This window comes from Equus asinus, chromosome 7, assembly GCF_041296235.1.
Source record: "Equus asinus isolate D_3611 breed Donkey chromosome 7, EquAss-T2T_v2, whole genome shotgun sequence".
Lineage (NCBI taxonomy): Eukaryota > Metazoa > Chordata > Mammalia > Perissodactyla > Equidae > Equus > Equus asinus.
Genome location: NC_091796.1, coordinates 62222203 through 62249956, shown reverse-complemented (window position 1 = coordinate 62249956; position 27754 = coordinate 62222203). Strand labels below are relative to the sequence as shown.

The 27754-nt window shown below is 41.2% G+C and overlaps 1 protein-coding gene across 7 annotated transcripts in view; it reads left to right on the top strand.

The window, feature by feature from the left end:
• The window catches only part of ARHGAP28 (Rho GTPase activating protein 28), a 216096-nt gene that overhangs the window by 26048 nt on the left and 162294 nt on the right, over positions 1-27754 (top strand). Inside the window, exon 1 of one of the 7 annotated variants that reach the window (XM_070513585.1) lies at positions 25000-25224. The exons of the other annotated variants lie outside the window; for them this stretch is intronic. Within the exon in view, the coding sequence (XP_070369686.1) occupies positions 25106-25224 (119 nt within the window). The 5' untranslated portion in view covers positions 25000-25105. Of the gene's footprint in view, positions 1-24999; positions 25225-27754 lie in introns of those variants that run through there. 7 annotated transcript variants of the gene reach the window in all.

The following is a 27754-nucleotide window of genomic DNA, read 5'->3' as shown; positions in this document are numbered from 1 at the left end:
TGGCTGAAGTGAATACTGGCTACTCTCTCACACGCCTCTCTCTCTGTTCCTCTTCACCACTGGAGCTGGCTGTCCATCGCAATTTCTTCTGGGGCCTCCCCATTTTATTTTGTTAAAGTAAGTAGCCAGTATAAAGTGTGCTAGCCAGTTACTCAGGCTTGGGGTCAGACTCCAGACTTCACATGTCACCTCCATTTACTACCATGTGGCCTTGGGCATCTTGCATCAGCTGCTTACGATAGTGTGCGACACCAAGGAAGCATTTAATAATTGTAAGCTGTATCATTACTGTTATTACTTTTCATCACAGTTGTTGATGTAAAAAGGAGAGTAAAATGTTTTTGGTATCTATCCCCAAAACTTATTCATGCAGGAAAGAGACTCAAGAGTATAAGTATTTGTTGGGAAGAGGGAACCTGATTCCTTATTTCACAGATATTCTGTTTGCATTCTATTGTGAAGGATACACGAGAATGAAGGATTATCAATTCTCAGTTCTGTTAAAACAAATGGCTGGAATTGTCTTTAGAATCGTGTGATTTTTAGAGAGACTAAGCTTCTAGATGCTTTTTGAGAATCCAGGGTGAAAATGTTGACATACACACAGAATAATTTGACCTGGAAAATGAAAGGTAGCTGAAGATAAAGCTGCTTATCTTGTTTTTCAAAGATTTTGTAAGTGATATACAAGTAATGTATACAACCTTTTTTGGTGAAGATGTGGTATGAAATAGCCATGAATGTTTCTGATGTTTATCTCATTATACCATAAACTTCCTGAGAGAGGACACAAATAGAAGAGGAAAAGAATCAACTTTTCCTCAGAAACAAATATAGAAGCTAACCAAGGTTATGCGAGGAATGCTGATTCTGCAGCAGTGGTCAGGCTTCTGTAAAGGGGATGCTGTTTCCTAATGTCGTAACTCTTCATTATAATGGGGATGATTTGATTAAAATGGAATTGATGATGATTGCAAAGTAAATATTTTATTTGGTGGAAAAGATGAAATTTAGCAACTTTTAGCGACTTTATTGGTAACTCCAGGATTGAAATTAATTAGTTAAAAAGGCACTTATTTCAACGTGCCAATTCTTGTTCAATTAAGCATTGATGTAGGTCTGTGTGAGTTATGGATGTATCCACAGATACCCCAAATTCTGGGGCGTAGTATCCTACTTTTAATAGAGGATTCAGAAGTAGTAATGGAAATAGGATTCTTACAAGAGAATAAGGTATTTATGGGTCCTTCTTTATGTTCTGGTTGAACCCACGTTGGCCTCTGGTTTCCTTTTACAGTAGGGTCCCTGCTGGGTGTAGGTGCCTTCATGTGTGGAGCTGTTGGAAAACATCTGGCACATTTCCTTTGATCGAGTCCTTTGGCTAAACATTTGGCCAGTTGCTGTGTCCATTTATAACTGGCTCACTTCTCCCTGATCATTAATCCTTAATGCATCCACAAAAATTCAAGGAACTCGGAATGGTGTAGAATCACGTTCATGTGAAGATAACTTTCCCTTAACTTTTTATTTTGATGGAATTTTAGACTTATAGGAAACTTGCAAAAGTAGAACAGTGCATTCCCGTGTAACCTTCCCCCAGCTTCCCTGATGGTAACATCTTGCATAACCATAGTTCCATTATCAAAACTGAAAAATTAGCACTGGTACAATTCTGTTAACTAAATTATAGACTTTATTCTGATTTCACTAGTTTTCCCACTAGAACTGGGATTTTTCTGTTGTAGAATTGAATCCGGGATCCCACACTGAAGTTAGTCGTGCTTCCCAAATCTCCAATCTGTGGGAGGCTGTCCTTGTCTTCTACGACTGCGGCACTCTCGCAGTACCGGTTGCTGGTTTTGTAGGAAGTCCCTCAACCTGATCTGACGTCTTCTCATGATTAGATTGAAGTTATGCTTTTGGGTGAGGATTCCACAGAATGATATCAGCCCCTTCTCAGAGCATGACGTCAGGGGTACATGATGTAGGTATTTCTCATTAAATTGATGTTAGCTTTGATCACCTGATTAAGGTGTTGTCTGCCAAGTTTCCCTACTGTAAAGTTGCTACTTTCCCCTGTGTTAGTTAATAGAATTATCATTAATTATAATAAATTTATATATTATTAATTAATATCTTGGGGAGATACTTTGCAACTGTGCAAATATCCTGTTTCTCTTCAGACTTTGCCCTACTGGTTGTAGCATCCATCTTTGGATCTTGCTAGGAACATTTATTGCCGTGATGTTCTAGTGGTGATTTTCTGTTTTTCTCATTCCTTCTACATTTGACTTCTTTTACATACTATAAAATCCACATTCAGTCTTCTCTCTGATTTTATCGTTTTTACCTCTTTCACTTTTAAAAAGTCAACCAAAACATAAATAGACATCAATAGTCATTTCACCTACTGTTCTTTTCACAGTTTTGCCACAAAGTACAGTAAAATGGTTTAATTTTATCTGATCTGAGTTCATGAAACCTATGAAGATAATAAATTACCTAATTTTCAAAGTTGCATGATTTTTTGGAAGCAAAACTTTATTGTAGGCTTAAGAGAAAAATAATCAGAAAGTTGCTCAATTAAATGTTGCTGTGTTAAGAGAGGATAGTTGTTAAACCCCACTTTGCCTGGAGCATGGCGCTGAGGCTGTCTTTCTGTCTTCTTAAAACTCTGTGTCTAGTGGAAAACCTTTTTCCCTTATCGGTGTCCCTGAGATGTTACTTGAGCATTTGCAAATGTATCATAACTGGAGTAAACATTCTAATTTGCATAAAATAAAAATTTCTTCTTATTCCATCCTTAAACGAAACTATTGCATTTCTGAAGTAATTCCCATTCTCTGTTTTCTCAATCTATGGTCTCTAGATATCAGTTCCAGCAAAGAATAAAAGTAAAATGTTATGTAGCAAAGCAGAGGAAGGGAATAAAATGTTTCTCAGAAGAAAATTTCGGAAATAAAGTTTATCCCTTTAAACAGTAGAGCTTGTTCTGTTTTTAAGCCTCTTTGGATGAAAATATGAAGTCAAGCGTACCCCTAAATAGTGCAGAAAAAATCTTTTTCTTAATGACTCTCATCGTTAAGACAGTCTGATTTATAGTGCTGTAAGGCACCTCCTGAGATGCGCAAGTTTGCTCACCTTAATAGTAAATAGCTTCTATTGGTGCATTGTTTTATTTCTTATATAATTTAAATATTACTTATCGTCGTCGTTATTTTCCCCCTTATTTTCAGGCAGCCTTGAAAGCCTTTAGCAGTCTGTTTTTCCTAATATTGTTATTTTTAACATGCTTTGTAATTCATTTTCAATTAGATAATCCAGCTTGTTAGAACTGTGTAAAGAAAATACTGTTCCCAGGACTAAAATGTATAATCTAACAAAAGATTTTGATAGCATTTATTTCAGTTTCTTTGAGAGTGTTTTGGCTTGTTTGCTTTCAATTTCTTGCTGTGTTCTGGTTACTTGAGTTAGTCAGTTTTGTATAATATATCATTCTTGATCACATGAAGTTTCATGTGTCCATTTCTTTGTGATTACTAGAGAATGCACATCAGAACAAAGTAATAATGCTGTGTCCAAAAGCCTCCAGTTGCATCCTTCTCTAAAGTGGGAACAAAAGAAGGCAGGAGATGTTCTACTACGCATTCATCTTCTTAAATATCTGGGCTTTAGGACACATTCTCTGAGTATCAAATGTGTTACGTCACTCTTCAATAAATGAATGTTATAGATAAAACTATCCATTTGACAGGCATTAGTTGCAAAGTAATTCCAAGGTGGGAGAACACACACCACTGTGGCTTACAGAACCAGCTGCTAGGTTTCATGTTACTCTTACAAAGGAATTAACCCTTTGCGTTCCACTTCTCATCCCAGAGATGAATAGAGGAGGGCAGGACGGAGAAACTGGAAACCAGTGACAGAGTAGTATGTAGTATTTTTTAAATTGTCAAACTTTTGATATTTATTGGTACTATTTTGGTAATTCTAAGTTGTGGTGCTGATTATCTTTTATGTATAAGAGATAAATCTTCCAATCTTTATCTCTTGTACATCTGTAATGTGTAGGGAAAAGAATTCCTTTTGAAGTTTCCTGTTCAGTATTCATTTATGAAAATCAATTTAGAAATCAGGGGCCAGTGCATTAGCCTTTACACGAAGGTCCATCAATGGATTTATATTTTTAAAGATCTGTAAAGAAGGCTGCCTGGTGCTCAGAAAAAAATGTTAAACATACTAAAATGGCATTATAACTAATAATATGATATTTGATCTCTTTCTTCCCTGCTTTTCCCTACCTTCGTTACCACCCTGAAAAATTCACACAGTGGCCGAAGTTAACGTGTCGGTGGTAGGACTAAACCCATATTTAAATGGCAGGAGATGAAGAGCAAAACAAAAAAGAATTAACATGGTCAAAGAAATAAGGACTGAACTTCTTTTCTGAAGATTGCCTTGGTGATAGTAGCCAGAAGTTTTCACCTGCCGTAACAATGACAATCATTGGTAATTAATCACGCACCATCCTGTGATATCAATTCTTCAAGAAAAGTCCTAGTTTTATCAATGGCTTTCTGAGCTTTACATGAGCTTTACATTATCTCATTCAATCCTTACAGCAGTCCTAGGCCCTAGGAAGAAACTCAGGCACAGAGGAGTAGCCCCAGGTCACACAGGGAGGTAAGGATAGCGGCAGGACTCCCACCCAGTCCTTCCCAAACTGGTGCTTTTAAGCTGTTTTTAAAATCTTGAAACATTAATATCTTCTGGCTGTAGTGTTTTTCTGCCTCAGTTGGATTATAGGTTTACTGAGAGCAGGAACAGCATCATTGCATTGCCCTGGGCAACCAGCAGTAGCAACTTGTAGATGCCGTGAAGACTCAATTTTGATTTAGTCTTTCCTTTTGCAATCATTTCTATTCTGTTTTAGTGGAATAAGCGTGGAGTGGGTTAAATATGAATGGATATAAATAGTTTGTTTGAGAAATTTTGTTATCACTTGAAGAAAGTGCAATAATAGGATTTTTTTTTTTTTATTTAAAAGCTATATTCTTGCTCTTCATGCAGCCTTACTTAGGTAACAATATTTTTTATTTTGTTTTTTTAGGTAACAATATTTTTTACTTTATTTTTTTAAGGTAACAATATTTTTAAATAGACAAAATGTGCTAGAGAAGTAATTCAGTTTGACCAAGAAAGTGAGGTCCAAGCAATCAGTAACAAGACATCTTCCTGTGGCTTTTTGGGGGCAGAAAGATGGGGAGGGCAATTTTTAATCCTTTGATCCTTAGGTTCATGTTCTTAGTAACTAGCTCTTAGAATTTTTCATTTTCGTTTTATTTTTATTTTGAGGAAGGTTAGCCCTGAGCTAACTGCTGCCAATCCTCCTCTTTTCACTGAGGAAGCCTGGCCCTGAGCTAACATCCATGCCCATCTTCCTCTACTTTATATGTGGGACACCTACCACAGCATGGCATTTGCCAAGTGGTGCCATGTCTGCACCCGGGATCCGAACTGGCAAACCCCGGGCCGCCGAGAATCGGAACATGTGAACTTAACTGCTGCGCCACTGTGCCGGCCCCAATTTCCGTTTTATTAATTGTTTTCTTTAGTAAGATAGATTTCTATAGTGAAAAACATTTTTCACTTCATTCTTTGCAATATGACTTATAAGAATTCTTAATGCGAGTTGAGAAACAATGCTCCCTCTCTTCTCTCCCAATATTCAGTCAGGTTTTCACCTTATCCTGAATGGAAGCTAACCAAGGGACCAAGCTAGATCCTAATCTATGCCTTTGTGAAGGTCAGTTCTGTTCCAAGTCTTGCTCAGAAATTTAGGATAAGATAAGATGGGTGTGGCAGTCCCCACCCCGAGCCATCCCTAGTCTCTCATAAACCTAAGCACAGCCCTCATCCATCACTGACCTTGGAGCCATGGATAATGCTGACCTAAACTGGGCTTCAGGGATTTCCCTTTGGAAAACTAATTGTGGGCTCATCGTAGTCTGGACTTGAACCCTCCGGCGAGGTCAGAATTAGAATGGCCTCCAGGCTCTGGGTGCTTTGCATGGTGTTCATTTTGGTAAACTGTTGGTTCTCAGGACACTGGAGCTGCAGAGATTGGATAGTCGTTTTAGTTGTATGTAAACAGTGTGGCTGGGCTTCTATGCTACCTGCTGTGTCTTTAGAAGACTTCCCTAACTATTCTTACCCAGCCAGGTTGTTCAGAGTGTGTGACTAACAGGAGCTAAGCCTCATGAAGACCAGTCATGAGTGAGGATGGCAAGGATCAATCTGCGGGACAACTGGGAAGCAAAGTATGGAACAGTGTCTCGCCAAGGGCCTCGTAAGGAGTAACCACCTTGTTGAGCCAGGCTCTGAATCCATTCTGCTGACCCCCGGTCACTCACTCAGGCCCACAACATGGTCCAATGTGTTCGGGGAAGAGTCAGGCCAACAGCAAGGAAATCCTGGAGGAGGGGAAAAACTCCCTGCCTGGGCAACGTAAGGTATAGAACTAGAGAAAAGGTGGTGACCATTATGAGAATGGCATTTCCTTAGCTTCCTTTCAAACATGCTTACAACTCCCCATGTATGTTATCTCACTAAGTGGAACTTGGAGAGTCTCGAAAACACATTTGCTGCGACTTTTCATTGGCATCTTAAAGAAAAACATTTGCTGACCTCAATAGAGCAAGCAATTAAATGGGAAAAGAGCTGACTGTAAGTTTCCGCAGATTCTGTTTTGAAAAACAGAGGATGCTGGCCTGTGCGAGTTTTACATACCACAACTTACCTCCTCTCCCTCCTCGTTTGTGAAGCTCGCTGATCACCAGGTCGACTTGGCAGCTGTTTTGGTAAAGTCTGAATTGTGCTTAGTTGCACGAAGCTCCACTCTGGAGGCCGACCCCTACCTCTTTCAGTTGCTGGAAGCATGCAACTGGAAAAAAGCAGGCCGAACTCTGCCTGTTGAGAGCTGTGTCATCCTTTGTGGGGCAATGAGTCAACATCAGCTAAAACAACATTAGTCATTGCTTAGAAGAAGCCCGAGTGAAGCTGATTTCGATTATACCAAGCCTAAACAAACATGATACTCCTCTTATCCAGACTCCAACAGGGTTCCTATTGTGAGAGTTAAAACAGTTAGCACCAATTCTCTTTAGAGTTCATGGAAGTACCTTGCTATTCAGAGGACTTTTTTATGTGTCTCAAGAAGGAGCTCTCTTCATTTAACCAAATTTACCCTGCTGTAGTCTCTCTTCCGTCTGTTTTACTCCCCCTGCCCCGCCCTGCCCATACCCGCTTCAGATCTTTACTATTTTAAATTGGTTTCAGAGCTATTGGATTAAAATCCATAAAATCAAAATTGTAATCTTGAAACTGTTTGTTTATTCTGTTCCAGGATCCCCCAACTGTTCATTTCTCTGCAGTATAAAGGATGGTTTTAAGGAAGACCGTGACTGAGGGTAGAGAAGTACTTTAGAAAGCTAATGTTGGTGTTCAAGTCAACAGGACAAGGGCCTAGCCGAGCGTGGCGGGAATGCTGATGAAAGGGAGCGACGGATTCTGTGGGGAAAACAAGCGGTGAAGTCGGTATGATTTGGTGATTAAATGCATCGTGGGGACCAGGCTGTATTTGCCTGGCTGATAGTTGGCCGTACGCGTTGGAGGCGTGGGAGGAAGATCCAGGCTGAAAGTTCTCAGCTGTTCCTTCCTGGGAGTCTTGAGCTTTTGGGACATAGTTAAAACTGGGGCCGATGAGATCTGGTGGGAGAGAATAGCGTGTCGGTGGAGACAGCAGTAGAATAAGCAGGGAGGTTCGAGGAGCAGGGCCAAGGAGGGCAGGGCAGGGCATCGGGGGCCTCTGATGGAGACCAAAGGACAGGAGCCTCTGGCAGCCAAGGCCTTAGATTCAGAATGAGCGGACAGTCATGTCAAAAGCAGCTAAATGACCAGTAAAGTCAAACGGAAAGCTGTCCACTGCATTTGTAGTGTGGATAGCAAGGAAGATCTTTGCTAGAGTGGGTATAATGAATCAGAGAGGTGGAAGCCGGTTTGCTGCAGGTTGGAGAGTGAGTGTGAGGTAAGAAAGCAGAGGCAGCAGGTAGAACTTACTATAAAAGCTTAGCTTATGGGAAGGTGAAGAGAGGGAAAAGGCAGACTGAGGGGGGAGCTTTTAAAACTTACCAAAACGAGCCGAAACTCTGGTAAAAGTCCGGAAAAGAAACCTAGCGATTCTAAAATGCAAGACTTAAACACATTTTGTCTGCTACTTAAAATCCTTTGTTAATAACATTGTTGCATATAGGATGAAACTTTATCCCTAGCCCCACAATAGTGTGTGAGTACTGTTAGGACAGGAACATTCTATTTTCTTCATTGCTGAATCTTTAACTACCTTCCCTCCCCTCCCCCTCCAAAGGGCCTGGCCCTCAGCAGAGTCTTAGCAAATGGTCGCTGCGTGAACGCAGCACAGCTGAAATGTGGACATGTGACTTGTCCTTGTGTTGGGAGACCATCAGGAAAGTCTTCCAAACTCTGAGCACTGTATTAAAGATTAAATTTTGCTTAAGGGTCATTTCATTCATTAAAACAAGAAAAATTTAAACCAATTCTCATAAGTGAAATTGAAGAAACATCTGTTGAGCCTCTGTATGCCACATACTATTCAGGTTCTGGGCTACAAAGGTGGTTAATGGTCAGTGCTTCAGTGAGAAGAGATGGACTCATTAACAGGCAATCTTAGCTGCATCCAAACTGTAGCTCTTTGAGGGCAGAAAGGACCTCTCTCTCTATATCCCTCACTTTAGTCCACTGACCCAGAGTGGACCCTCATATTTGGATGATGGAAAGAATGACTGAGCAAAAAGGCATGAGCTGCTCTGGGAGAGTGGGTGGAACTGACACTCGGGGCTCTTGTTGGTGAGAGTGAGAGAGGACTTAAAGAAAGCTTCTTGGAGGAGTTGTAACTAAGTTAAGACGTAAAGAATGTGCATGTGGGGCCAGCCTGATGGCATGGTGGTTAAGTTTGTGCACTCTACTTTGGCGGCCCAGGGTTTGTGGGTTTGGATCCTGGGTGTGGACCTACACACTGCTCATCAAGCCATGCTGTGGTGGCATCCCACTTAGAAAACAGAGGAAGATTGGCACAGATGTTAGCTCAGGGCCAATCTTCCTCAAGCAAAAAAACAAAAACAGAAACAAAAAACAAACATGAGTTAGGAGGAGGAATGAAAGTGGAAAGAGTGTTTTTTGGCCGAAGAACCAGGCTGAGGTAAAAGGACAGCAGCATGCAGACACAGTGGCGGGTATCGCCAGCGCTGGGTAACGCGAGGGAGGGTAGAGGCCGCTTACTGTGCAGCTGGGTAGGATGGTTAGGGTCCACTGAACGCGGTTGCATGCCTAGTTTCTTCATTTGGATCATGAAGGGGTTCCATTAGTTGACCTCTGGGGTCTCTTCTGACTCTTAAGTTCTACTTTTCTCTATTATTAAGTTGGACATGAAGCTAATTAGATAATCCTAGATTTTTAACCAAAACATGGTTTCAGACCTGTACTTATTTTATAATAACACCTTTCCCCTTCTCATTTAACTTTGCTTTTTTAATTGATTTCTTGAGTACTTATGTTGTTTAATTTTTAGTACCTTCAATTACTCTAAGTAGAGTTTGTTTTATTTCGACCAAGCTACCCAAGTCAAGATAATATAGCTGTAAGATATTTGTCTTTCAGCTTTTCTTTGAAAAATATAGCTTGTCCAACAAGCAGAAGTGATTTTTGTTTTTCAGATGATTTTAAATTGGTAGCCAAATTAATAGGAATGTTGGATACTGTTTAAGAATGCCATGACTAATTATTTTTTGTTCAGGTTTAAAAGAGAGCATTCATTAATAACTTACTTTTTTTTTTTAAGATTTTATTTTTTCCTTTTTCTTCCCAAAGCCCCCTGGTACATAGTTGCATATTTGTAGTTGTGGGTCCGTCTAGTTGTGGCATGTGGGACACTGCCTCAGCATGGTCTGATGAGCGGTGCCATGTCCACGCCCAGGATCTGAACAGGCAAAACCCTGGGCTGCCAAAGCAGAGTGCGCGAACCCAACCACTTGGCCGCGGGGCCAGCCCCCATAACTTACTTTTTTGAAAGAAGAATTTTATTAATATCATATGTGCTAATTTAATGCCTCTATTTATATTGATACAAAATTAGAATAAATTTAATACAATTTAAACAAAGCAGAGCCTTCCAGGAAACATGTGAGAATGTTGTTGAATATTTTCTCTCTTTTTGAGTCCAAGAAAACACACGCACACACACAATTTAAGGGGAAACACCTCTTTCACTTGTTTCCTCGTTTTCTGCTTTTGAGTTTCTTCTGAAAGACTAGGTCCTAAAATGGATGTCTGATGACATAACGCAGGAATGTGCCTGTGAAGGGCAGGGGCTTCGAGGCGTCCTAAGAACTGTCTCTCTACCAAGAAACCTCCCCTTTCTCCCTCTTCTCCTTCCTCTTTCACCTTACCCTCTCATCATACTATGGAGGGGAAATTATATAATGACCATGATCCTAAAGATCTCCAAGATTTCTGAAGACATATCCCCAAACAAATAAACAAAAATCCTTTAAGATATACTCCATATACAGTAAAATGCATAGTTAATTATTCAGTTAGATAATTTTTTACCCACGTAACTACCATCCAAAACAAGACATGGAACATTTCCATCACCCCAGAAATTTCCTTCATGCCCCGTTTTCTTCGGTTACCTCCTCTCTGCCCATTTCTGACTTCTGTCACCACAGATTACTGTTACCTATTCTTGGAAGTCATATAGACAGAATATTCCAGTATATATTATTTTGTATCTGCCTTCCTTTACTCAAGAGTAATGGCTTTTGAGACTCGAACACGTCATTCATCAGAGCCTGAGCGTGATAAAAATGTATGTAGACCTTTTGATAGTTCTATTTTATCGTCATACCTCATTGCCACCCAGCTGTCCTACAGGTATTGTTTGTTGCGTATAAGAGGGGCTAGGCAAGGGTGCAGGGTTAGGTTAAAACCCATCACAATATCAGAACCTAGAGACTCAATTCTCCGTGGTGGACCCAGGCAAAAGTGGGATGTAAGCAGTTTTATTCTTGGTGGCTGTTCAGTTAGCTTTGGCTTCCTGGAGCCCTTCCATTTTCCTCTTGTCCCAAGGAACACAAGGCGTTTGCCTTTCCAAAGCATATATGCATTTTTAACCTCTAATGGTGAAATTCCAGGTCTCATTCAAGGAACCGAGGAGAGTACTTTTGGCAGGAAGTCACACACCTCAGTGCACATCATTTAGACCTGGGATTGGCAAAGTTTTCTGCAAAAGACCAATATTTTGGGCTTTGTTGGCCATATGGTCTCTGTCGCAACTCTGCTAGCCTTAGCACGAAAGCAGCAGTAGGTAAATCAGTGTCACTGTGTTATAATAAAACTCTATTTACAGAAACAAGCAGTGGGCTGGAAGTGGTCTGTGGGCCACAGAACTCAGTCCTCTGGTGTGGACAGCTTCCTGTTCTGCCTATTTGTGAGGTATGTAGAGTAAGCGTATCATAGCAAAATACAGAGAATTTGTTTTCTAGAATACATAAAGCTGAAAGGAACCAGAGGTTGTACTAGGTACGGCTTATTTTTCAACAAGGACACTGAACCTCAGAGTAGTAACTTTTCAAGGCCGCAAAGAGTCAGTGGAGGAAGAGCCCAGATAATTCAGGACTCCCGAGTCTTTAAGTAGTGCTTTTTGCCCTGTTCAGTTTGGGGTGGAGATGAGTCATATTACCTCAAATATGCTATCGGATCAACATTGGGAAAACTACTTTAGTTCATGTATTTTAAAGGAATAAGAGAGAGAGAAAGAAACAGAAATAGGAATTCAGGTAGTAGCATCCTGCAAACTGAACCAAGGGTTGGCCAAGAAAGAATGAGAGTTATACATTTAGCAAACAGATTAATTAATGAAAAGTCCCCCAATATATTGAACACTTTTTCCAAATAATTGTTGTAACATTGTGTGTGAGAGAAATAAATAATTTTGACTGAGAAAATAGAGACCTCTAGATTGTCTGTCATTCAGTTCATTCATCCATTTATTCTCTTTTGAAAATTTTTCTTAGCAAGTATCCACTGAGTGTCTTCTTTTCAAGACATTGTGAAGGGTCACAGCTAAAGAAACGGAGCTCCTGTGGTTGAGGGGCTTGTCAGGGGGCCCAGGACAGCTGGAGGCCGTGTCTTGTCTCGCTTTGAGGCCTCTAGAGGGAACACAGGCTTTGCTTCATAGAGGATGTGGTGTCTTAGTTGGACTTATGGATGTCATGGGTGACGTGGATGTTGGTGTATGGATGGGGGTGGGGCAGAGCGGGTGTAAAGGGGCTAATAGTTCGGCGTGGGCGTGCGGAGGGATTGGATGCGTGGAGGGAAGGAGCGGAAATTCTGTACATGTATTTGCAGGATGGGCTTGGCTCAGCGAGTGAACTGTCAAAGCAGCCAATGAAAATAAATTAAGAAATGTACCTCACCTTGGAGGGGGTCTTCAACGTTTTGTAGATTTTTTTCAAAATTAATAAAATTAATTTGGAAAGAATCGGACTCAGGCATAAACTTAATTCTCTTAGAATTATTGAAGAGTTTATGCTGCCACAGTCAAATAACAGATACAGACTAGCTTACATGCTGGGAGTAGCTGTTTGATAGTGATCAAAAACAGATGCTGGAATCTGGTGCAGCCAGAGTCCCAGTCTTCAGAATTCATATTTGGCAGAGACATACGTAGCTCTGATCCCCAGTTAGCTTGGCTTGGGGTTGGATGACACAGCTGGGAGTTGCTGATGACAGTTTTCTTAATGTTGTGCACCAGAGGGATACAGGGTAGGCGGGGGGAGAAGACTTCAACTCAACACAAACAGAACCCTGACCCCCAAAGGCATTCTGATAATTCCGTGAGGGCAAAAACATGGCTAGGAACAGAGCAGATTTTGGAGGTCATCTCAAACTTGGTCAGCTGCAGTCGGGCCCAGGATTGTTGGGGATGGAATGCACCTCAGTTTGTTTTGGGAAAGTGGTGAAAGACATTCAGTTACAGATTTTCTGCCTTCCTGGAGTGACGCCACCCCTAGAATGGAATTCTTCACGTCCCAAGCACGACTAGACCTCAAATTCAGCAAGTGTTCAATTAAGTGACCCATTTACTGCATTAATACCTATTTTAGGGAGCCATTTTATATCCAGGATATCTTTTTTTTCCCCTAGTGTTAGGATGAACTTATTTAAAGCCAAATTACAAACTGTATTGTCAAAATTATTTGATGAACTATTGAAACATGGTAAATTTTCACAAACCGAACATGTATGGCAGATACTGTCTTTTAATGTGGAATTTACATTCATTACTCAAAGATATTCAAGTGAAAACAAAAAGTGATGTATTTTATGCTTTCTTATTACTCCTAGCTTGGGGCCCTGAGTTGTATTTTTACATACATAAATAAAAAGAATTCTTTTTTATCATGTAGTTCTTAGCTCTTTCAAGTCATAGAACTCTTTGAGAATCTAATAAAAGTTTTAGGCCCCTATGAAAAGTACACATATATATACTGTACAAACTTGTGTGCATTTTCAGATGATTCATGGACCATAAGTTAAGAAGATGTTGGTCAAATTAGTATTTAAAATTTCCTCTTTTTTTTTTAATGGTGAGGAAGATTGGCCCTGAGCTATCACCATGACCAATCTTCCTCTTTTTGCTTGAAGAAGAGTGGCCCTGAGCTAACATCTGTGCCCATCTTCCTCTACTTTATACATGGGATGCCTACCACAGCATGGCTTGCCAAGCGGTGCCATGTCCGCACCCAGGATCTGAACCAGTGAACCCTGGGCCACTGAAGTGGAACATGCACACTTAACCGGTGAGCCACCAGGCTGGCCCCCTAGCCTCTTCTCAAGGAGGGCATGGGGGAAACAGAAGTCTTTCAGTATTTCACATGAGGGGTAGAAATTATACCTATTGTTGTTTAATGGGAAGACAAAGGAAATTAATCCTTTTTGATCCTCATATCCACAGTGCATGGCTGGTTTTCTGAATGGGATTCTGCTTGGTGTTTCTAGTGCTTTCCTTGGGTCCTATGCAGGTGTGTGATCTGCAGTGAGACCATCAGTCCCTAGTCTTGTGTGCCTAGACAGAGAGAAAAATGTTTGTTTATACAAATGAAGCATTTCTTTTTTTCTTTTTAAAGATTGGCACCTGAGCTAACAACTGTTGCCAATCTTTTTTTTTCTGCTTTTTCTCCCCAAATCCCCACAGTACATAGTTGTATGTTTTAGTTGTGGGTCCTTCTGGTTGTGGCATGTGGGACGCCACCTCAGCATGGCCTGATGAGCGGTGCCATGTCCACACCCAGGATCCGAACCGGTGAAACCCTGGGCCGCCGCAGTGGAGTGCGTGAGCTCAACCACTTGGCCACGGGGCCGGCCCGAAGCATTTCTGAGATTAGGATTAAAGCTTCTAGCACATCTTTGACCAATAGAAGGCAAAAACGTTTGGGCTACAAGTCAGTCAGAGCAAGGAACTGATGTGAGGTGTTTGCACCTTATCCTTTCAGCAGGCCGGAGTGCACTGAGCCAGAGATTCAGGAAGGGTCAGCTGAAGTCATGAGTGGCAAATTAGTAGCATATCTTTATAGGAAAGTTAGAAATGCAAAAGGCAAACAAATACTACTCTCTTCTGCAACATCCCTAGTGGTGTGTCTGACACCTGTGTGGACTGGACAGAAATTTCCCCTCACCCAGGCGTGTGTGTTCTGCCTGATTCTGTACCGCCTACTCATCAGTCAGTTCACAGGACAGTCGAGGTCCCAAGGGTCTTTAGGAAACATCCAGCCTGATTTTTCCAACGAGGAAACTAAGACATAAGGCAACTCAAGTCTCCAATGTTCTAACATTTCTGTACCATTTTCTTATGGGATGGACTCGTCCTCATATTTCCTCAGACTGTCGTCTTGTCATTCCTTCCCATACGGCATGTAGCATCACAATATAACATCCCTCCATCCACAGACCGTCCGGTGGCGTGCGTGTAACAGACCCAGGTTTCATGGGGATGTTTGGCATCCGTGGGTTTAGGACTGCACTCCTTCTCAGGCCTGCTTATGGAAGGCACACTGAGAGCAGTGTGATCAGTCTGCCCTTCAAAAGGCGCATTTCAGCTCTGGAAGACAGGGCCATTTGCACCGACAAGTTGTTCCCAAGTTAAAGTGTAGGTAGCTTTCAGGACGCACCGTCAGAGCGCACTTACAGCTCAGTGAGGCCTCAGGAAGGAAAAAGTGGTATCTTCAAATGCCATTTTCTTTTTGTTGAGGAAGATTAGCCCTGAGCCAACATCTGCTGCCAATCCTCCTCTTTTTGCTGAGGAAGACTGGCCCTGAGCTAACATCCGTGCCCATCTTCCTCTGCTTTATATGTGAGATGCCTGCCACAGCATGGCCCGATGAGCTGTGCATGGGTCCACACCTGAGATCCCCACTGGCGAGTCCCGGGCCGCTGAAGTGCAGTGGGAGCCGAACTGCTGCGCCACCAGCTGTCCCCTTCAAAATGTCATTTTTGATAACCTTCAGCTCAGTTCTCTCTTCTGGGTTCCTTCTCCTGCCTCCTGGACTTTTCCTTTGGAGAAGGGAACCTACACTCACTCTGCCCTTGGAGGTACACTGCCCTCACTTGTCCCTGGGTCTGTGCACAATAATAACGGCTAACGTTTATCGGGTGCTTCCTCGAAAGCCAGCTCGGCCGAGTGCTTGACGTGGATTACACCCAAGCGTTTACTCCTACAAGGAGGTACTGTTCTGCTTCTCATATTACAGATTTGGAGACTGAGACACAGAGAGAAAGTAATTTGCCCAAGTGAAAAATAGTGGCCTCACTCCAAGATCCATGCTGCTGCTGCTTTTTTTAAGATGTGGTAAAATGTGCATAACCTAACAGAGCCCTTGCTTCTTCACCGCCACGCTGCCCTCTTTGTACACATCCTACTTCCTGTGCCTGAAGAGCCTTCTCCCCAGCCTTCAGCTGGTTAAGTCCTATCTGCTTGGGGATTGGGCCGCTGGTTACATTTTCTGGAAAGCCTGCCCTGATACCCTTTCTCTTCTCTTCCAGTCTGGCTCCCCAGTTTATGTTCTCTGTGCTCCCTGTAAACCCTGGGCCTGTTGCAGCCCTCCGTTTATTATTCCCCGGGATGATGACGCTGTTACTCTGTTGCCGCCCCCGCCCCACACTGGACTGCAGCCTCCCCAGAGCCCAAGGGCGGCTCATCTTCATGACCTCAGTGCCCAGCACACGCCCTATAAATGTTTATGGGAGGAGGGAAGGCAGCAGTGGGTAAACTTTCTTTTCCAAAACTGGGAAACAAAATAATTGACTCTGGTTAAACCTTATCACACAAGACAGTTTCTTACAATAAGAAATAGAAACGGAAGCATTGAAGAAGCACAGAGAAATGCTAATCAGGGTCAGGTTCTGCCCTGTCAGTTGCTTCTATTTTCACTTTGTCAGATTTTATCTCTTCTAAAGAAAAAATCCCCAAGAGGTGAAAGAGAAAGGAAATACTTTTGTTTTTCAAACTGTAAAGCTAGAGTTTCCATGACCTCATTATGAGGCAATCCCTCTTCTTGGAGATAGTGTGTCTCCTGTGAAAGTGCAGCTTCTAATTTAGGGCTCAGTAACTCAGGACAATTCAGAGGATATCGGAGAATGTAATTTTAAAGACTGGAAAATGATGGCGATGAGGAATGTACATGGAAGTTGAGGTCGTTGGGGCTGGAGCATAGCAAGGCAAACGAGAAGAGATAAGCAGCTGGTGGGCACACACATACTCTTCTTGGGTGGCTGGGGTGACTGGAGTATCTACTGGTTCTCTACTGGGGTGTTTCACCCCCAGATGGCACTGCCAGATCCAGTCAGGCCAGCAGCAGCAGCAGCAGCAGCATGGATTACGAAACACTATAGTGCTCTCTCTCTATTATTGCGGGAACCCTAATATTGGTTAATTTTCCTTTCTGATTTTAGTTTGATTTCCTGTCCTTGAAATTCTCTAGGGTTATGAACTTAATTGGCAATTACTAAGATAAGAAACCAATTTTCCTATTATAAGAAATAGCCAAGTCCCTTTCGTTTTGAAGACATACCTACAAAACTTGAAAAAAATTCCAGGCATCTGGGAAATCCAGCTTCATAAAAAAGTGTTTAATTAGAAAGGAAGGAGACCTCCATTTGTAGAACAGACCAATTTGATTATATTTTAACTATTAAATAGATTAATTCCAGGGTGGTCATTCTTTATTATATGCATTTAATTGACATTAATTATATTAAGAATTTAATTTTAGCTTCCTTCACAAATTGGCCAGTGCCCATTCACCCTTGGTAGACTAATAAGATTTCTACCCAGCCATGCTTTTTATTAATCCTCATTACTACTCTTGGAGGAAAATCATGAGTAGGGCCAGATGGAATTCCTTCCCCTACTGAGTTCAACAACCACAGCTTCTGGAACTGTTTCAAAAGAATATGAGCCTTGTTATGAATTATTGGGTCCTCAGACCCAAATTCAAACAACGGAGCAGACTAGACCTTTCTACCAATTCTGATTGCATCATTGGCATCACAAGATAATAAAGGACTAGTGCTAAATTTTAAAATTTCCTGATGAGCTTTCTCTTGACTCACTCTCTCTAACTCGGTCTCCCACAATCTTTTCTGTCTATATTTGAGGCCCTTTGTGTCTTTAGTTAACATAGTCCTCATGCAGTATAACAAAGGTTCCAGGCTCAACAAAACCAATTGCTAAATCCGTTCCGGCCGCTACGCAAAGAGGACCATGTCTAAACAGAAAGGGCTGCTGTGCAATGGGCTCTGGAAGCTTCTCATCAGGTGTGAAGTCAATTCTTAGCCTGAGTGGCTGTGTGATGACAGCAGGCTTGGCCTCCTCTTGGCTAGAGCACAGACAGGTAACAGTGAGGTCGCTGGCTCCTCCCAGCACCTCATCGTCTCTGCTCTGTTTCAGGAGCGCAGAGGTTAGGCCCCTAAGGAATGTGGTCAGTAGCATCACACCAAGTTCTGGGTTTGTTGTTTTCCTCTTTATATGCTCATAATGATTCTGTTTTCTTTTGTCTCTGACCTGCTGATCGATGATGATTTCTCTCTGTTGTTACTACAAACACTATGCGCAGGAGTGGACATAGGAGGTAAAAATAGAGCCCAGGCCTTTCCTGATGAATCAGTAGCTTTTGTGTCTTACAGAAATGTCGCTTAGTCAAGTGACCCTGAGTTGAGGCTATAATTTGGGCGGGGACAGAGAGATTGTAATATCTAGCTGCCCAGTTTGAAGTGGTGCCAGTGAGCTTGTTTTGTAGTTTGTTTTCTTTTAAGGAAAGAGTCCTTGAGAGAGGCTATTAAATATTTCTACTGACTTTCAGTACAATATTGCAATTCGAAAAGCTTAAAGTAAAAAAATTTATTTGATATGAGAGCCTCTGCTTGTGTCTACTTAAAAATAAATTCCTTTAAAAATGTTTTTTAGACATTCCTATTTTACCTAACGCAAAGTGACAGTAAGAACAAGTATTGTTTTCAGTGAGACCAAACTGAGATCAACTGTATTTTTTCCTTCTTTGTCCTCTGTCTGTATTTGTGACTCATGGGGATAATGCAGTCTTATGATTTACTCTATGGCATACGATAAAGTTTCAGCTTATTCTACAAATGCAGACCACAGTTGGAAAAGCATAATGTATAAAACCTCACGTAGTATGAGGTTTGGCCTAAGACTGCTTTTTAAAAATTATTCTTAATAAAATAGATATTTTCTAAATTAAATGAAATGCTAGTATTTGGGGAAATGCAATTGAATTAGTTGAGGCGTCTTACTTTTGTTGCTGTTTTTGAGTTCTCGTGGTCTTCCCAGAGGCCTGGCTACTGCATATTTCTGACTCTTGAGTAGAGTTTCATCTTGAAACGTTTTACCCCAAGCATACCGATTTTTGTCTTATGAAATACGGTTTCTGTCCATAAAAGACAGAGAGGATGCTGAAATTCTGACAGAAGCCTCATTGTAAAGCTGACACACAGAGCTACACTCCCTTTTCCTGGTTAAGATTTGGTCCAGTTCTGGTCTACATTAGTGAACATGTGCTTGTCTTCAGTATCACATCAATAGCTCTAAAATATATGATACAATCCATTCTCTGCTTGCAATGATTTCATCTTTTTTCTTATCTCAAATAAGACCATTTTCATGAAGGAACAAGGTAACAGGTAATTAGGAAGAAATGACTGTTTAAAACATCGTTATAGGATGGAATATATAATTTCTTTTTGGCCATGTGACTCTGAAGCTGTAATTACTTTCCTTATTTCTTTAATGAAATCCACTTCTTTCTATTAAACGTGATCTTCAGACTTTATTACGAGTTCTCCCAAAAAGGTGCCATACATCCAAGCAACTTTTATAGAGAACTCTAATGATGTGGAATTATCATAGTGAGATTAAGCCTATCTTTGGATAACTGAGGCCATTTAGTGGTGCTAAAATATGGTAGGAGAAGGTATATTATAGGGAAATTAAGGCTGAATACCGTTCTGTATTGGGTATCGTAATCAAGATAAGTTTAAATACTAAGATCTGAAGAACCCATGCTGTCTAGGAAAGAGACAATATTGTCAAAACTTTGAAATCCCTAAGCAGGATACAGTGGACAGTTGTCTCTCTCATGCTAATTCACCACTGTCATGAGCGACTTTCCAGGACTAGCGATCAACTGTCCCCTCCAAGGTCTGTAATTATGTAGACTGAGCTAAGGGTGAAGTAATAAAATCCAATGCTTCAGGGCCCGTGCAAACTAACCTACAGAGAGAGGGCAAGAATCTCCTCCCTTCCTTCTGTAGGTCTGTTTCCCAGAGATGCTCGTCAGCAATAGGATGAATGAAGCCCAGGGTCTGGGAAGCCTAATGCGCCAGTTGAGGTTCCCAGGTAGACTCTCCTTCTGATTGGACAGATGAATTCGGTCCGAGGGCAGGGAGGGCAGGAGTTTGTGGAAGCGGACCGAAAGAAAGTAATTCTTCAGAGAATTATAAAGGGATACAGAGACAGCATAGGCCTACTAAGGCAATCGCTGAGTCAGAGGCATTTTGGGGAGCATGATCTGAGAGTGAAATTGATAGTGGCTTGTTACCAAAGAGGGACGATGGGATCTTTCAGGATAGAAATGTCATTGGGGTAGCTATTATAGACTAGAAAGTACTGGGAGAGGAGAAGCAGTGATCTGGCAAAAGGACTAGAAGGAAATGAAGTGTTTGAAGGTAGGAAGAGGCAGAAAAAAGAGAAATGGGAAAAGGCATACCTGGGCTCACGATGGTGAAAACAACTGATTTTAGGATGAGGAAATGAAAGAGTCAGAATTATCAAAACCAAATGCAGCATTTGCCAGCTTTTATGCAGATGTTGTTTCTAAGAAGATGAATAAAACATCCTTTAAAGTTCACGTGGTGATGTACCAAGTCCTGTAAAATGTTTGAGAAGACAAGGTCAGAAGAACACTCCCTTTTATAAGCATGTGTGATTATAAAATAGCGTTTACAGAGATAACTTTCTGTAGGTTTAGTTGCACAGAAATTTTATTATTATGTATTTTTTGAGGTGGAGGAGGAGGGTGTTTGTTTTATATTGATTGTTGTCTTTTGTAGGTTTTAGAGTTAATTATTAGTCCTAATAAATTTCATAGGTAGAAAAAAGTAAGTGAAAGATTCTTGTTAAGTAGAAAGCTTGAGGACGAGACCATATAACAAGAAAAAAATGTACATAAAAATAGCAGAATACATGCTGGACAGTGAACATCCATTGGTGGTTGTTGACATAGATCATGGCTTCTGGAGTTGCTCTAAAGAATGACCTGAAAAATAATATGATAAAGAGATCAGAGCAGAATTTAATGCAATTTGACTCGTGCATAGTTGTGCATAGGTAGGACAATTATGTACTTTATTTTAAAAAATGGGACACTTTTGAAAGTGAAAGGGAGTGCTATTAACAATCATGCCTGAACAGCAGGTAAAAACAGATTTTTCTGAACAAACCAGGACATACGGTCATCCTGACCCCAAATCCAAAAACTATAAAATATATTCCATGTTTTCTAAAATGAACATCATCCTGGACAACCTTGAGCGATTGCTTTGTATTAGCAATAAATGTCAAAAATATCGGTTAAATTAGTATGTGTCTCAACTGTTACAGTTCATATATTGATCACAAAAGAATGAGGGCATTTTTGTCATAAGTCACTGTGAATTTATTTCACTTTCAGCCTTACCAATATCGAACTAATCAACTCTGTTAACTTTGAAAGAAACAAATCGGTGGTGAAGGGCAGGATTTCTGGCCCAGACTGCCTGGGCTGGAATGCCAGCTCTCCTACCGACTGTGGGACTCTGGGCAGGTAAGTTAGCCTCCCAGCGACTTGATTTCCTCACTGGGAACCGTCATAGTGTATCTCATGCACTTACCGTGAGGCTTAAAGATGTCAGGATGAGTAAGGACCTTAGAACAATGACTGCACATAGTGAGCTCTGTGTCGGAATTAACTGTTCTTCCTGTGCATCCTTCAGAAGCACCGTCAGTTTTTGCTCAGTCCTTTGAATCATCATTTCCTGCCCTCCTTGCCTTCCCCCTCCCTGCTCCACCTCCGTCACCTTAAAGTGGTGAAAACCTAAGATGAGTAATGAAAATAATTCTCACAGAAAGACCTAGCATAATATATCCTTTCTGACTCTTTGCAGAGAGTATGGCCTGTTTAATAGTTATCACAAATGGGAAATAGCAGTACTTTTTGGAGACATGGAAACTGATTAGTAGAATAAGCTATTCTTTTCTTTTTTTTTTTTTTTTGAGGAAGATCAGTCCTGAGCTAACTACTGCCAATCCTCCTCTTTTTGCTGAGGAAGACTGGCCCTGAGCTAACATCCACGCCCATCTTCCTCTACTTTATACGTGGGATGCTACCACAGCATGGCTTTTTGCCAAGCGGTGCCATGTCCGCACCCGGGATCTGAACCGGCGAACCCTGGACTGCCAAGAAGCGGAATGTGTGAACTTAACCGCTGCGCCACAGGGCCAGCCCCTAGGATAAGCTATTCTTGAACGTGGTGAGGTTTAGGAGACAGGAGAAGCCCTATTACGTATTTTGTAGAGATGTGTAGTGGAGAATAGGGGCAGAGCAGGACTGAAAGATAGGAAGGGAAACAGATGAAGTGAAATCTAAGGAGGTAAAATGTCTCTAGAGAGATGCAGAATTAAGCAATGACAAAGGTATATAGAATTTTCCAAAATTTTGTGATCTCTTTCTCTCTTTATGTCCTTCCCTCTATCATTCCAAAGTTAATGGGACCTGTGACATTAGAGACACAGGAACAGACATGCTATCCAATGTTTTTGGCAACTTAAGTAAATTCTTTAACAACTGGTGTCAATGATCTTTCCAGAGTCGAGTAGACTAGAGCGTTGGACGCAGAGCTGTTCACCTACATGAGCAGGACTGGATGTCAGGCTGTCACACTGGACCGCCCCAGTAGAGAACTAATGAGCTCTTCCCCTCAGATTACCTGTCAGGTCAAGAGGCTTTGAGGATGCTTCCCGGGACCCGGCCTCAGCAGGTCAATGAGCGAGCTGTAGATTTTTCACTTTGGGGACCATTTTCCAAGTGTCCTTGAGTCCTCTCTTTGTGCTGTGTTAGAGAGCTGTTTCCCAGGTTAATTACAGAAGGGGTTGAGCAAAAACTGAAGCTAGTGAACTCTTCTTTATACATGTCACTGCATGGAATTGTAGGTTTGCTAGAAATAGTATTTAGAAGATTCAAAGTAAGGAATTCCTGTGGCAAACATACCATAATTACATCAGATGAGAAATGGGGAGAAGCGGCTTAATATCCATAGAGCACAAATAAGATTGCTCTTTTCTTCATTGGTTTAGGGCATAGATTCTCCTCTAGGGTCTGTTGCTGGCTTGCCTTTTAATATTGCACCAGAAAGCAGGCAGGGAAATGCAAATTACCCAATTTTCCTCCGAGTTGGTTGGTCTGGTTAAAGATTTGTAGGCAGCCAGACCGAAAATGAGATTTTATGGTATTTGTGAATTTTTTTTCACTCCGTATCTGTCCACCTAATATTTTAGATAAATGAGTGTTGTGGTTTTTAATCAGAGAAGATCAAAGGCGAAACAGGAAGTAATGATTTATTTATTGTGTGTAAGAGTCAGGCAAAGAGATTTGTTCTAAAATAACAGGGAACTTATGCTTTACTAAATGGGTTCTTATTAATGAGACTTTTTATCATCCTCATTTCACACAATAAAATACTAGTTAAAGTCAGTTCCGATTTGTTGCTTAGGAAGCATGGAACGGGCTTTTCCTTTCAAATGTGTACTCTTTTCTTCTCATCTTTGCTTCACCACTGATGCCTGACATATAATTTGGAAGGAGGCAAATTCAGATATGCTGGCAGATGGGGATTTAGTTCTTAGTCTAACCCTTTTAGACATAATTACTCAAGTATCAGGAAGTTTTATTAAAGTGTTGGTTGGCAAATTTGGAATAAATCAGATTTTTCAAAAAGAAAAGCTTAGAAATGAATAAGAAAATTCTAGTTTGCATTTAGAATATCCTAATAGTGATCAATAAAAGCCCTAGTTTGGGTGTAGTCTTTATTGTTTTATCCATTTTCTGTACTGTATATAAAGTTGCAGTCAATGATGATCTTCAGTTCTGTGATTCTCTAATTTATTATTGAAATGTTACTAATGTTTATCCAGTTATCCTGCTTAAAGAATGGTTGGTTAATTAAACAATATATACTTAGAACTTGAGCTCTGCACCTAACAAGTTTAAGAGTTCTAAATAAGCCCGAGATGCTTATGGAACTCAAGTCTTAAATGAGTGAAGGGACTGAAATATACACGTCACTTATGACGGGAAATAAATATGGAAATGACTGGAGCAAGAGCAAAGTAAAAAGTAGCTAAAATCTGAGTACTTTTATAGATTCCTATCTGACTTTGAAAAAGAAAATTAAACATATAACAGAGAAACTCAGCTGTCACATCGGCTGCAGAGTTCCCCTGCTGAAAAATAACCTGACTTCACCTCTCCCCCGGGGTTGCTGCTTCCCACCCACTTAGAGGCATGGCGTCCTGCAGTCAAAATTTTGGTCACAGGTGTTTGATTCTTTTCTCAAAAGTGGATTCTTTAAGATTGTAATCAGAAGCTTGTTTGGTTCAACAAGAAGGCCATTGCTAATTGTTGGCTCTTTTCTAGGAGGCAGACATCAAAATATAATGAGGAATTTTAGAGATTTAAGAGGAACTTGTGATCAAAAGATTTGCAGTAGGAGTTTGCACAAAGAATTCACTATGCTGGGGCCAGCCCTGTGGCCGAGTGGTTAAGTTTGCACACTGTAATTTGGTGGCCCAGGGTTCGCCGGTTCAGATCCTGGGTGCAGACCTACATACTGCTGTGGTGGCATCCCACAGAGAGGAACTAGAATGACCTACAACTAGGATATACATTATGTACTGGGGCTTTGGGGAGAAAAGAAAAAAGGAGGAAGATTGGCAACAGAAGTTAGCTCAGGGTCAATCTTCCTCACCAAAAACTATTGAAAAAAAAAAGAAGAATTCATTATGCTAAAAAAGGATGTGCATCTTCTCTGGAATGGAGTTATATCCTAACTATTCTAAACAAACAAATAGAACTTCCTCTTTTGGAGAACTCCAGTGAATAGATAAGTTGCCCCCCACCCTGGCCCCTTTTCAAGCATTGGGCAACTTTAAAAGTTTGATGACAGTAAATTTGCAAATATGATTGTTTTCATTTTCCAAGTAACATATTTTTTCTAGTTTTTTATGTAGTAGCCCCCCCCATCATCCGCAGCTTCACTTTCTGTGCTTTCGGTTACCCGCAGGCAACCCAGGTTTGAAAATATTAAATGGAAAGTTCCAGAAATAACAAGTTTTAAATTGTGCGCCATTCTGAGTGGCATGATGAAATCTCTTGTCATCCCACTCCATCCTCCTTGCGACACGACTCTTCCTTCTGCCCAGCGGATCCATGCTGTACACACCACCGGCCCGTTAGTCAGATCTGCCTCGGTTATCAGGTTAGTTGTCCAGGTATTGTAGTGCTTGTGTTCAGGTCACCCTTATTTTACTTAATAATGGCCCCAAAGCACCGTTAATCTCTTTCTGTGCCTAATTTATAAATTAAACTTTATCATAGGTGTGTATGTATAGGAAAAAAGCATAGTATATAAACAGTGTTTGGTACTCTGCGGTTTCAAGCATCCACTGGGGGTCTGGGAATGTATGCTGTACTGTGATTGAAAGCAACAGTGGGCTAACTCACAGGGAGACAGCCGTCAGAGCCGAAACCCTCTTATCCTAAGAATAAGACTCATCCCCACCCCACCAAGAAATTCTTAGGTCCAGGTAAGAAAAGAACTCAGAGTTACACGAGTACAAGGTAAAATTATATAGTATAATGAACATGCAGTCAAATATTGGAGTTAAATGCACAGCTTCTATAAGATTGTTTTAGAAAAGAGTTTTTAAAACTAGTTAAAAAGTCTGTTTCCTGCTGACATTTCTATTGTTTTTACAACACATTCAAAACGCTTTCTAAAGTCACTTTCAGTTCCCTAGCCCTGTGAAAGATTGCTATCTAGAAAAAGGGATTACTTTGAGAAACGATAATTAGAGTCAACGTCAAATTTATTATTATGCAGAGCTTATCTCAATTTACTTTAAGCTACTGCAATAGAACTTTCGCTTTAAAACCTCTCTCGCCATGCTATTTACATCCTAATCTATAATTCCCATGAGGAGATCTGTTACAGTCAGTCTGGGTGGGTGACTCAGTCTCTTCAAAAGGATGCAACACGAAGGTGGACCTCGTCCTTCCCTGGATGCATTTCACATGGCTGATTTTACCTGGGTGTAAGTCCGAATACAAACATGCAAGTACTATGTATCCATGTTAGGAGTCCTTAGAGTATAGGATAATGAGTTCATGAGATTATATTTATGTCTCTGTCTGCAACAGACTTTTCCCCCCTAAACTAAATTGCAGACTTTAAAATGCATGTAGACATACACAAAAGAGTGCATACACTGTATGATTTCATTCATATACGATTTTGATTCCTGTCAAAAATAGGCAAAACTAATCTATGGTATCAGAGGTCAGGATAGTGGTGCCCCTAGGGTTAGGAGTGGGGGCGGTTAGAGTGTGGAAGGGACATGGGGTCACAGCCAAGTTATATTATCTCATTAAGGCTTAGCTTCCACGTCTGTAGAAGGGTGTATGATAACGTCTGTAGAGTTCTCGGCACACTCTGTGATGTATAGTAACAGTTTCATAGGCAATAAGTACTAGCAGTAACCAAGGTGTACCGGCGGTCCCACAGGTTCCTCAAATTCAAGAGGTCCATTCTGACTTTGTCATCTTCCCTCACCATTATCTACGCATTTACTGGTAACATGGGAATCCTTTTCCTTCTCGCCCCCATCAGTCGCTTGACCAAGTCCATTGATTAGCTTTCCATTGTGTATTGGTTTCTTGCATCCTCATGGCAGGACTCAAGCCATCAGCCTTTCTCACTTGTCTTACTTCACACACCTTCCAAGTGCTCACTCTGCCTCCAAAAATCTCCTTATAATGTGGACAGAGTGAATTTTCTAAAATGGAGTTCAATCTTGCTGCATGTACATCCTGCTTGAAATTCTACAATGGTTTCCCATTCCCTTAGGATAAACTCTAATTGCTTAGTATGTAGACTATCATATAAGGGCCTTACCTGGCTTGATTTGCCTCTACTTCCCTCTCTGGTTTCACCTTTTGCTATTCTTCCTTTATAATCTGTACTGCAAAAGGGTTTAGTTTCATGCAATTTCTTTTCAACATGCTACACCATCCTCTTTCAATTCGCACATGTTATCTCTTCTGTTAGAAAGAGTCCTCTTCTCTGTGCCCCTCCCTGCCTTCCCCGATGTTTTCGGCTGAACTGTGTCCCCCTAAAATTCATATGTTGAAGTCCTAACACCCAGTACATCACCACAGGCCTGTGTTTGGAAATAAGGCCTTTACAGAGGTAATTGAGTTAAAATGAGGGTCATTAGGGTAGGCCCTAATCCAGTCTGACTGATCTTAGAAGAAGAAGAAGTTAGGACACAGATACACACAGAGGGAAGACCATGTGAGGACAGTGAGAAGACGGGCATCTTCAAGCCACGGAGAGAGGCCTCAGAATGAAACCAACCCTGCTGACACCTTGATCTTGGACTTCTGGCCTCCAGAACTGTGAGAAAATAAATTTCTGTGCTGAAGCGACCCAGCCTGTGGTCCATTGTTACGACAGCCAGAGCAAACGAAGATGTCCCCAGTGAATTCACTCCCGTTCAGTTGTGCAATTTCTTGTCTGTCACCACAGAGGTGCGCCCCTTCACCCCTTGTCTCCTCCCCTCCCCCCACCCGCCTTCCCCAGGTAACCACTGAACTGTTTTCTTTGTTCATGTGCTTGTTGAAGATTAGCTGTCTGTAGATGTGTGGTTTTATTTCCGGGCTTTCAGTTCTGTTCCATTGATCTGTGTGCCTGTTTTTGTACGAGTACCACGCTGTTTTGATCACTATGG